Raw genomic sequence first — 12773 nt, forward strand, 5'->3', positions numbered from 1 at the left:
GAGTTATGAGCCTGTGATTTCCCACAAGCCCTTAGAATGTGTGGGGTGCATAGAAGACTGCAGTTGGATCTGTGTGGTTCTGGTTTTGATGCAGTGACTGGGGCTTGAGGAAACCTACCTGGGTGGGTGGGGTGGAGTGGAAGGGGTGGGCTTCACGTCCCATCAGTGCACCTGATTGGGAAGACTGAAAATTGGCTTCAGCTGCACGAATTCCTATGCTGAATGGCAGCAGATTCAGGTACAAGTAGGGCCCCTAAAGTTGTGGTGTTTGGAGAAGTTACCCAAATTCTTCTTTCTTTAACCTCTTTTTTTATTATCAACACCAACTTAATTCTAATTTTTTTGGTCTAGTTTTTGTTCTTTATTTGGAGTAGTGCTCCAGGGTTATTTCTGGCTCAGTGTTCATGGGACCATAGGATTGATATTTAGGCCTTGTACATGCAGAACATTCCCTCAGTATGTTGAACTATCTCTCCAGTCTCTAATTCTTATTTTAGCAGCTTCCAAAAAAGTCAGGGAGAAAAGCTGTATAAACTAGCAAGATTTGGCTATATAGTATATGAATAATAATTGGGAGTATAGGAAAATATATGTAGTTAAGTAAAGGAAAAACTTTTAATTTAGCATTTTTCTTCCTTCCATTACATCTGTTCAAGGGTCACACACATGTCTCCTATACTATCATCTCTCTGGCATCATAAAACATTCTTTTTATCAAGTTGATCTCACTTCCTCTCATACTTTTGCTATGTACATTACATTTATATATAACATATATGCATGTATCTTAGTTTTATTCATACCATAATTTTTTGTTTCCATATAATTATAAGAATTGAAGACAAAACATATAAGACCCCTTTAATCAAGAGTGACTTTATATACTAAATAATACAAACTAATTCTGTAATAATAAAAGTATAATTCATAAATAAATATAATATATACTATAAAATATAATTCTTAAATATTTTGTTTTAATTTTTTTATTTTATAAGTTAGTTTACAATAACAGTTTATAAATTAGTTTACATTAGTTTACATTTAATGTTCAAACCCAATTCACCATTACACCTTCCCACCACCAAATTTGGGATGTTTCCATCCCAAGCCCCAATCCCTGTCCCAAAACACAACCAAAATAATATATTTTATATTGTCTGTTATGAAGAACTGCTGAACATGCTTACAAAAACGTGTTCATATAGGAAACAGTGTGAAGATTGTTCTACTTCGGTAGGAGCTATTAAGATATTCTATAGGATAGCACTAACATGTTGTTAAAATTTGGATGATGTGAGCTTTGGTATATATATACATATATATGAAAACATGTATATATGCATATATATATTTCCCTCTATGATTTATTGTCTGCTCTCTGAACCCCATCAGATATGGTATAGTAATTATGGAGAATGAGTAGGGAGTGTCTTATGATGTGTCCAGGAATATGTTCACTCATATGTGAGGCTCAGGCCGAGTGTGTGGGGAGTAGCCTTGAGTGTGGCTGCGGTTGGGTTGTGGAGGTTTTCAGCTGCCGGAGCTGGGTCCGTTGGGGTGGGGAGGGCTCTCACCCGCCCCCCTCTGGGGTGCCCTGGGTGAAACAGCCTGGTGTAGAGTCCTGTGAGGGCCTCATGTTATGCTCCCTTCCAGGGGAAGTAGCCGTGTGATCTGGATGGTGGCTGATGACAAGATTAACTGGTATCAGCAGAAGGTGGCTTATGGGTGTGACCCCTGGGTTGCCGGAGACTGGGGGAAATGAGCAGAGGATCTCCACTCCCAGGTCCCATTGAGCCCAGAGTCCAAGGTCACAAAGTTCCACATTACCTGGGTTCCAAGGGACTTCACTCATGTGTGAGGCTTGGCCCAAGTGCATGGGGAGTGGCCTTAAGCGTGGCGGTGGTTTGGTTGTAGAGGTTTTTGGAGCTGGGTCCCTTGGGGCAGGGAGGGCTATCCCCGGCCCCTCTCTGGGTCCCCCAAGTGAAACAGCCTGGCGCGGAATATGGTGGCATGCCTATGAGGGCCTCATGTTATGCTCCCTTCCAAGAGAAGTAGCCGTGTGATCTCAATTCTTAAATATTTTCAACTTGGTTTATCCAAGAGGGAAAATTATCTCCCTGCCTAACACTTTAGGTTGTGTTCCAAATGAAATCTGTGATTTAAAAATGATCTATTTTGGCATGGTGGGCTTTGTCCATTTTTAATAGTTAAAATTGTTACCCTTTTGCTTCTTTTTGTGTGAGGTTTTTTCCTCCTCCCCAGCAGTGCTCAGATCTTGGAGGCATTCCTGGTGATATGTGACATGACTTGCTGGCTAGACAGTTTAGTGCCATGGGAAACTGGGACCACATCTAGTGGTACTGGGGTGTAGGGAGGCATGTGGTCCAGAGATTGGGGCATCCGCATGTAAGCCATGTACCACAGTCCTTTAAGCACTACCATTTTGCTGCTGGTAAGAAAGTGCTTATACAGGATGCTAACTTTATTGTCTAGAAATAAGGATTTTTAGGGTCTTTTATGTCCTGCCGGAGTGTGTATCTAGTTACTACTATGTTTGTGTCAATTAAGATTCAGGTTTTCTTGCTTTGACTAGATCTAAAACGTTTTACCACTTTTTCATAGTTCATCGGTTTTAGTAGTTTTTATGCACTGTCCTAGTTCAAACCACTATGTATCTTTGCTATGTGGAAGACGGCATCCTAACAATGAGAAGTGAGGGTATTTTCCCTTGATAGATCTTCATGAGTACAACAGTTACTGGAACGTTAAGTGATGTGATCGAAAGTGACCCAGATTTCCTCTTTCACCAGGTGATCAGACTCTGAGAATCTGGGACGTAAAGACCACAGGAGTCAAACTTGTGGTTCCAGCACACCAAGCAGAAATTTTGAGTTGCGACTGGTGCAAATATAATGAGGTACCTTGTCTGGCGCCATCGTGAGCTGCTGAGCTCTTCCAAATATTGAAATGTCCTAGATTTTATTTTATCTTTGTTTATGTGGACTTTGATAGTGTTTATGGACCATTAAGTTAAATTCAGTCCCTCTCCTTTCTAATTGATGACTGTGAGTGACCTGCATTAGCATTAATTGGATTTAAGTGCACATAAAACAGGCAGAATAAGGAACAGAAATTCTCAAAGTTCAACAGTGCAGACTTATTTGTTTGTTTGGGAAACTGCTTTACAGATTATGTAGTTTGGGTCCCCACCCCTTATATTTCTTTACCAATTTGTATCATATTTTTTTTTTGCTTCACTTTGCTTGTCAGACTCCTGAGCTCTTTCTGAATTTTTTTTTCATTTTAACAGTCCATTAGTGTTTATATTATTCTATTTTCTCTTCTCTTATAAGCCTAACTAAGCTTCATGTATTTGTAAGATAGCTATTTCTATCAGTAACTTTTTGCAAAGTTTGATTAACTTTATGATCATATGAATTAAAACAGAAGTTGATTAAATATTTTACTTTATTTTTGGTTTTGGGTCATACTCAGCAGTGCTCAGGTCTTCCTTATATCTTTGCACTCGGGAATTACTCCTGACATGTCCTGGGGGACCAGCTGGAATGCTGGGAGTGAACCCCGGTACGTTACATCAAGGGAAATGCCCTACTCACTGTACTATCTCTCCAGCCCACTGATTAAGTATGTTTTGATAGACTTTTTAATGTTAATTTATATACTCAGAGAGGTTTGTTGACTATGACAACGTGCCTTATATTTTTCTAGTTTTGAAATAGTTCATGAAAATTAAGAGTGCTTTTAGTTTGTTTTCAGTTTGGATCACACTCAGTGGTGCTCAGGGCTTAACCCCTGACTGTTCAGAGCACTCCTGGCAGTTATCAGTGGTATCATGTAGGTGGCACCGGGGATCAAAGTGGGGTATGCAACATGAAAATCAAGCCCTTATGTTATATCTTTCCACCTCCAAATTAAGAAAATTATATTGGTAGAGTTCTTCAAATTAAAAAAAATAGAGAAAAACAAAATATAATATCTATTCAACAAAGCACTTGATCTAAGTAAAAATTTCAGTGCTTATAAAAGCATTTAAAATTATTCTCTTAGTAAAAGAATTTTCCATATAGGAAAATAAGGTTGTAGACTCAGGGATACTTCTGAGAATTCTAAAGAAGATGCTGCTGGCACACCTGAGAGTGATTCTGAATTTTTAAAAAAAGATTTAAACTTTTCTTAAATGAGTTTATACAAAAGCCTGATGCCACAGATAATGAATTACAGCTCTGATTGATGCAGTTGAGTCTGAGTCTGCGCACAGCGTTTAACCTTTCCAGCCCAAAACTCTCCTTCTGTTCTAGAGAGAAAAATTGATATAACCTGACTAGATAGGAAAATGTCTATTACCACTCTTTTCAGAGTTTATTAGATGTGATTAGATATATGAGGCCAATGATTGAAAGATTAATGTAGATTTAGAAGAACAACAGAAGGGTTTTCCAGAGAAACTCCTAAGCTGTGTTCAGGGGACATCAGCACCACTCCCAGTGACGCTCTTACCTTGAGCTGGGCTGGGTGTTCAATGCGAGAGTCTTCAAGTGCAGTGCTGCTGGGCCCTGTGGTGCCAGGGATCACCTGGGACATGCATGTGGCACTCGGGCCTTCAGGGTGACATCCAGTGACAGACCATGTGGTGCAAGAAAAAAACTAGGATCAACTATATGCAAGGCATGTTCCTTGACCCCTGCACTATTGCCCTGGCCCCAGATACTCTTTGCTCTTTCAATTATTTCTGAATTAATAGGCCTCTTGCCTTTTAATACCTCAGCATACCCTGAAGAGAAGAAAAGTGATCTCACTTGTCAGACTTTTTAATCCTATTTGTATATAGTAATACTGCTAACGGGGTTAGAGAATTTGGTTCTATGCTTTTTCTGTTGTATGTGGAGTTCCATTAAATACATTGCATACCTTTTCTCACAGCTCATACTTTTGATGTATAGTTTGACTCTTGTTATGTAACTGGTCAAGAATGACATTTGCATTTGTGGTAAAGAATTACAAGGAAATAGATTTTGCTTTTGCTAGTTAGATGTTAATGCCACTCAGTTGCTATGATGCCACAGTTTAATTCTCTCTGAATTGTTTTCAGAATTTGCTGGTAACAGGGGCAGTTGACTGTAGTTTGAGAGGCTGGGACTTGCGGAATATACGACAACCAGTGTTTGAACTTCTTGGTCATACCTATGCTATTAGGAGAGTGAAAGTAAGTTTTCATCTTTTCTTATGATTAATATATATGTATATAATTAATTGGTAAGTACTGGGAAGGAAAACACTGAAGAAAGATAGTTGCAAAGGTCAGCCTATTAAAGCATGCATATTATTTATCTGACATGTATTGGATTTTAAATCTGTTGTTTTGTATCTTTACTATGGTATATAGATAATAGGAAAATATTTTTAAAATGTTTTATTTGTCATTTAAATGTTTCTAATTGTGAGGGCTGGAGCAATAGCACATCGGGTAGGGCGTTTGCCTTGCATGTGGCCAACCGGGTTCGATTCCCAGCATCCCATGTGGTCCCTGAGCACCTCTAGGAGTAAATCCTGAGTGCAGAGCCAGGAGTCATCCCTGATCATCACCGGGTGTGACCCAAAAAGTAAATGTTTCTAATTGTGCTTATAACAATTATATGTATTCATAATGTAAAGTATATAGTTATATATTTATACTATTACATTCTTAAACCCCTCATGTTTGTAGGAGTTATGAAAGTTATGAAAAGTATAAAATAATGTTTAATTTTTCCAGAATATCAATATTTTGAGAATATTTTATTTACATGGGGGAGGGGCTCTAAAGGGCCACACCCAGCATTGCCAGGGCCTATGTCTGGCCCTTGAGAGTCACTCCCAGAGTGTTTCAAGGATAGAATGCTGGGAATTGAACTGGTGTTGGCCACATGCAAAGCAGACACTTTGTTTGTATTAGCCTCCTGATCTGAGAATATTTTATTCTGAATAACCTCTAAAAACTTGGGAGATGACATTCTTGGAGAATGCAGAAATAAATGTTTTTCCTATAGATAACAATAGGCCAAAAGATAACTTAGCATGAATAAAAGCATATAAGACTTAGAAAAAAATAATTTTCATTGACTTTTTTTTTTTCTTTTTGGGTCACACCCGGCAATGCTCAGGGGTTACTCCTGGCTCTACACTCAGGAATTACCCCTGGCAGTGTTCGGGGGACCATATGAGATGCTGGGAATCGAACCTGGGTCGGCCTCGTGCAAGGCAAATGCCCTACCCACTATGCTGTTGCTCCAGCCCCAATTTTCATTGACTTTTGAGTAAGTTTTATTACATTATTTATTGAGATTTCAATATGAAGTAGTGTGTTAACCTTAATTTTTGTCTTTTGTAGTTTTCGCCATTTCATGCTTCTGTCCTGGCCTCTTGTTCCTATGATTTTACTGTAAGGTACAGTTATTTTTGATAAATTTCATTTTGCAACGCAAAGTGACATTTCTATTTTTGCAAATTTTATAAAATATAATGTTTTTATTGTGCTACTTTGAACATAGTCTAAGCTGGATACATATGAGTATTTGCCATTCCGATTGATATTGTATTTTCCTGCTTTTCTATTCCAACTGTATATGAGTAAATTCTTGACTTTAAAAGATTAGCTTGACCGATTTGATTGACGTCCTTCCCTCCCTTATTTTTCTTAATACCTGTTTCTGTTTTATTGCCTTCCTGCATAGAGAGAATGAATGCATTGCTAGTATCTTTTAAAATTTTATTCTTCTCATCTAATTATATGAATCTTCAAGTTAAGATAGTTGGGAAAAAAATCAGAATGATGCATGTTATATGTGTGAGGGAGAGAGAGAGAGAGAAAGAGAGAGAGAGAGAGAGAGAGAGTGAGTGAGTGTGTGTGTGTGTGTGTGTGTGTGTGTGTGTGTGTGTGTGTATTTGACCAGGGCTCTATCCAGCTATACCAAGGACAGTGTGGTGGCAGGGGTCCAACTCATGCTAGCTTGTGCTCTACCACTTCAGCTATCTCCCAGACCAAGGTCACTCTGCTTTTCCCGCCTCTCCCAAATTTTAATTCCTGAGAGTTCCATTATCTACAACACATTTACTTATGTATTCCTAGACTATGATTAGAATGTAGTTCCAGAATTTTAGAGCCCTATGAAAAAGAAGTTGTTTCAAGGTTTTATTTTGGTTTTGGTCTAGAGCAAATACATAAATACATGCTTCATGTGTTTAAAAGTGACACAAGTTAGTTCTGCTTTCCTCCATCAGTGCTGTTGTGTGGTTAAATTATTCATTTAAAATGTTCTTTGATCATTTGTTTCTGTTTGTGTTCAGTTTTAGGATTTTCTTCCCAGAATAGATTTGTCTATTTTTTTTGAGCAAGTGAAACATAGCACAGTTTATTCAAAAGCTAAGATTGTGCATAAAGAGAAAATTCAGGAAGGAATTTCCCCTTCTGTTTGCTCTGTTTTTTCCAACCCATTCTCTATATACTGCACACAGCCTATAGATAGCTAGGCTTGTTCAGATAATAGTAATCATGTATACTTTCTTATTTCTTTCACAAAATATGAAGTATTTTAAATACTTCTTTTACTTTTGCTCTTGTGATTTAAAATATATGCTAAAAATCACTCTCTATTGATTCATAGAGACCTTTCTTTCTTCATAATGCTTTTATAATGCTCCATTATGTGGATGCATTATATTCAACTTCACTTGACCCTGTGTGGGACCAGAGTGATAGTGCAGCATTTGAGGCATTTACTTTGCGTGCAGCTGACCCAGGGTTAGTATCTGGCAACACGTATGGTTCCCTGAATACCACCAGGAGTGATCCCCGAGTACAGACACAGTAGTAAGTTCTGAGAGCAGCCAGGTGTGACCTAAAAATGAGGGGGAAAAAAAAAAAAGAAAAATCCTTGTATACCTTTTGACTCCTTCAAAACTTAAGCTATAGTTAAGTTAAACTTAGCCCTGGGTATCTAGAGACAGGTTTCAGAGTGCCTGAAATCTTTGCTTTTTAGTTCTTTTGAGTTTGCTCTCCAAATTCACAGTCTGATATATGAGCTCAACCAACTGACATTGCAAATAGTTGAATTTGTGAATGTTGAACCCACTGATATGGAGAACCAACTGGTATTTCTGTATCACTGTCATCCAGTTGTTGATTGATTTGTTTGAGCGGGTACCAGTAACATCTCCATTCTTCCTTGTCATTTGCTAGTGTAGCCCGAAGGTGTATTAGGGGCTCTTTCAGGGTCAAGGGAATGAGGACTGTCGTTGTTACTGTTTTTGGCATATCAAGTATGCTAAGGGTACCTTGCTAGGCTCTGCCATGCGGGCAGTATACTCTCGGTAGCTTGTTGGGCTCTCCGAGAAGGATGGAGGCTTTTGGGGCGGCCTCTGATCACCTTTACAGGTGTTCCCAGTCTACCGAATGTAAGCTTTTGGTCAACTGGCATGTTGTAATGATCTGCACACTGACAAACACGCACCTGCCTGCGTCTCTGGGTAGCACCTGGGACATCTGCAGCTTCAGGTTGATCCTTGAGGTTGATGGAGTGCACCCAAAGGTTGTTGAGCAGCTGGCAGAGAAGGACCCTATTGCGGAGAGGCTATGCCAGATCGAAGACCTGCGCCTAGTCCCAGGTCACCGGGTAGTTGGCTGACAGCACCCCACAGTGGATGAGCCACTTCGCGCACTGCCGCCATGGCTCTATGTCTGAAGGCGCTGCCACTCAGCCTGACTGGGGCAGGCGACGGTGTGCGACTGCCGCTGCTGTTTCTCTGTGCCCTGCTGATGCCATTTTGTCTGAATCTTGCAAAACAGCCGGCGATGTCCATCAGGAATCACACATAGAGTTCCATCAGGGATCACGCGTAGAGCTCTCTACCTAGCATGCTGAGCTGCTTGTGGTCTAGGCGAGATGGTGAGCCGGGTTCGGGCAGCGTAGGTGCCACCTTGCCTCCAGACTCAGGCATTCTGTCCAGATCTTGCAAAACAGCCAGCGGTGTCCAGCAGGAATCACGCATAGAGTTTCATGCCTGGCATACTGAGCCACGCGTTGTCTAAGGTGAGATGGTGAACCGGGTTCCGGAGAGCACAAGGGGTTAGGGTGGCATGGGCGCCATCTTGCCCAACTGGTATTTATTGAATAAAAATCTGTGTATATGTCCAATGTCCCCTTCAAACCAGTGTTGTTCAAGGGGCAGCTGAATATCTATTTACCATACTAAGTATCGGTTGCTGGTGTGTGTTTGTGTGTTTGTGTGTGTGTGTGTGTGTTTTAATCGCCTCTATTCTTTCACCCTGCAAGTCTTGCATATTCATACACAGTTTTTATTTCAGATCATGGAGGTTATTCCTAGTTAAGCCTGAAACATGCATTTACCTTTTTTTTTTTTCTGAAAAATGTGAAACATTTCCCCCGGTGGGGTTTCACACTCATATATAAATAGTTGTTTTTTCAGGAATATAATTTTGAAGTTAACTCAATTAATATGAAACTCCACACTAGTTGTCATTGGAAACTAGTAACTGTATTTCAGTATATACTTTGATAAAGACTTTCTTATGGTAAGAAAAATAGAGGAAGAAAGCAAAATCATTTAAAAATGATTTTTGAATTTTTTTTAACTGAGATTCTCAAAATATGTCAGAATACAGTTATAATTGTACTAATGCCTACCATGAATTTTGCTTCTAATTAATTGTGTGTAGTGACTGCTCAATGGAAAGGTCAGAAAAAGGTTCACTTGGGTTGGATTTTTACCCCATGTGATATGAGTTAAAATTATCCTCTAAAGAATTTTAAATCTTGTTGAATTGATGACTTTTTTTAGTGTCTAAAACAAATCATTTTGACAATGAAAGATTGCAAGACATAAGACTAACAGTAGCCTGTTTAATTTTTACTCATAATTATGCTTGCCAAGTTTAGGCTAGATTGCTAGTTTTTGTAACAAGTTTTCCAAATGCAAGTTTTGATTAAATTGCCCATTAAAATTTTTGTTACATTTGTTAAGCTTTTTACTTAAAAAAATTTTATATGGTAGGAACTATATTAAAACTAATATGATGCTTTAGTATAAAATGTCTTATACTCTTGTTTTACCTTAATATACTCTACTAGGAAAAACATGTCTTTTAATTATATAGCTTATTTGTGTTTCACTGAATGAATAATTAAAAAACAATATGAAACTAGTCTTCAAAATGATTTAATGTGGTTTCTAGGCTAAGTAAAAGCTGTAGACTTTATAAAAAAATATCAGAATATCCTTTAACTGGTAACTTCATGTTTCTAAAAACCACTCAAAATTGTAACTGACAGTGTCACTGTCATCCCATTGCTCATCAATTTGCTTGAGCGGGCACCAGTAACATCTCCATTGTGAGACTTGTTGTTACTGTTTTTGACATATCGAATATGCCACAGGTAGCTTGCCAGGTTCTGCCATGAGGGCGAGATACAGGCTTTCCGAGAGGGGCGGAAGAATCGAACCTGTGTCAGCCTCGTGTGAGGCAAACACCCTACCCGCTGTGCTATCGCTCCAGCCCCTCAAAATTGTAGTACATCTAAAATTTTTCATAGTGAATTATTTACATTATTAAATAAATGTTATCACCATGGACTTTAGCATTTTATATTTTTCCTGACTTTCTCTAATTTCCTTTTCTGCCAAATACTATTTGCTGACCAATCATGAACATGATTTGAATTCTGAGTGTTGGTTTTTGGTTTCATGCCAATTAAATAATTACACAGCCAGTAATCAGCAAATCTGGGATGTATTTCAGCCAAAGAAAAGTAAAACTTGCTATATTTTTTCATGAGTAAGAACAGCATTTTTTCCCCATAAGCTTTCAGATATTTCTCAGATATTTAAAACTGTAACTTAAAAATTGATAAAACTAAAATGATTGGGTTAGCTTTAAATACTTTAACACTTCTCAATTTAATGATACTCTTTTTCCATTTTTTGGGGGGGAGGCCACACTCAGCTGTGTTCAGGGCTTACTTCTGGCTCTGAGCTCCAGGATCACTCCTGGTGGGCTGGTGGGGCACAGGGTATATATATATATATATATATATATATATATATATATATATATATATATATATGCACACACATACATATATATGTACATACATATAGATATACACACATACATATGTGTATGTCACTGTCACTGTCATCCCGTTGCTCATCAATATGTTTGAGTGGGCACCAGTAACGTCTCTCATTGTGAGACTTATTGTTACTGTTTTTGGCATATTCAATACAACACGGGTAGCTTGCCAGGCTCTGCTGTGCAGGTGCGATACTCTCAGTAGCTTGCCGGGCTCTCCGAGAGGGGCAGAGGAATTGAACACGGGTTGGCCGTGTGAAAGGCGAATGCCCTACTGCTGTGCTATGGCTCCAGCCCCATATGTATGTATGCTATATACATATATACATAGCATACATACATATATGTATATAGATAGATAGATATAGGGTGCCAGGAATAGAGCTCAGGGTGACCATGTACAAGGAAAGATTCCTACCTGCTGTACTATTGCTCCTGGATCTCTTTCTTTTTAAAAAGAGTTTTGTTTTAGATTCCAGTTACATTCTAGACAAGTGAAATCATATGTTATTTATTATAAATAATGTCTTCAAGGCCTGCCTATACCTGTTGTTGCAAATGTTAGTATTTCCTCATTTTTTATATATTAATTTATTATTTAACATAAAACAGTGAATACTGACTTGTGTTCTGCTGATGTTTAACAACCAGCTCTCAAGCCAGTTATTAATGGCAGGTGGGGGAACTTGATTTATTCTTGCATTTGAAGCATGAGTTCAATGGTGAAAATATTCCCCCATAACTTTAATTAATAATTATGAGTTTAAAACAGTTTTTCAGAGGTGGGGCCAGAGAGAGAATACAGTATATAGGGTGCTTGCCTTGCATGCAGCCAGTCTGAGTTTCATCCCTTGAATCTCATATGGTACCCTGAACCTTGCCAGCAATGATTCCTGACTGTAGAGTGAAGAATACTGTCCCCCAAAAGATATTTCAGGGTTGAGAGATAGCTCAGCAGGTTGGATCACAGGCTTTCCATGCAGGATACCTAGGTACTTTATGGTCTGCCAGCACTGCTGGGAACAGATCCAGAGCCTCAAGAACTAGCAGGTCTAGCAAAAAAAATTTTTTTTAAAACAGAACTTTCATAGGAACCATGAATGTAGGTCAGTTATAAAGTGCATCCTTCGCAGGTATTCGACCTTGGATTTGATTCCATAGCACCATAAGAAAGAAAAAAATCAAAAGAAATCTTTAGAATTATAATATACACATGTTTACCTATGAACATATAGTCATATGAGTCAATACCTACATAAGTATAGATACATATACATATATACATTTTATTGAAAAGTGCTCACAAAGATATAATAAGTTAAGGAAAGTTACTGATGGATGAAATTTCAAATGTCCCTAACAAAAAATTTTTAGACTTCTTTATTTGGATATAATTTAAATACACAGTCTTAAATCTTCCTTAACAAAATTCCAACCTTCTTTTACCATTACTGATACTTACACAAGTTATTGAAACTTTGCTCAAAGAAACTCTTTAGACTTTTTACATTTCCAGCTGTTGTTATTCTACTTTTGTGTGTACAATTTAATATGCTTATCCATACAGTTCATAGACTTGTTTCTTTGACCAAAAAATGTTCTGAGATTTTAATATCAACAATGT

The 12773-nt window shown here is 38.2% G+C and overlaps 1 protein-coding gene across 1 annotated transcript in view; it reads left to right on the top strand.

The window, feature by feature from the left end:
- The window catches only part of PEX7 (peroxisomal biogenesis factor 7), an 85320-nt gene that overhangs the window by 27308 nt on the left and 45239 nt on the right, over nucleotides 1-12773 (top strand). The window contains exons 6-8 of the mRNA XM_004609010.2: nucleotides 2814-2920; nucleotides 5114-5227; nucleotides 6392-6447. Coding sequence (XP_004609067.1) covers nucleotides 2814-2920; nucleotides 5114-5227; nucleotides 6392-6447 — 277 coding nt within the window. The remainder of the gene's footprint in view (nucleotides 1-2813; nucleotides 2921-5113; nucleotides 5228-6391; nucleotides 6448-12773) is intronic.

The sequence above is a fragment of the Sorex araneus genome, chromosome 4 (assembly GCF_027595985.1).
Source record: "Sorex araneus isolate mSorAra2 chromosome 4, mSorAra2.pri, whole genome shotgun sequence".
Classification (NCBI taxonomy): Eukaryota; Metazoa; Chordata; class Mammalia; order Eulipotyphla; family Soricidae; genus Sorex; species Sorex araneus.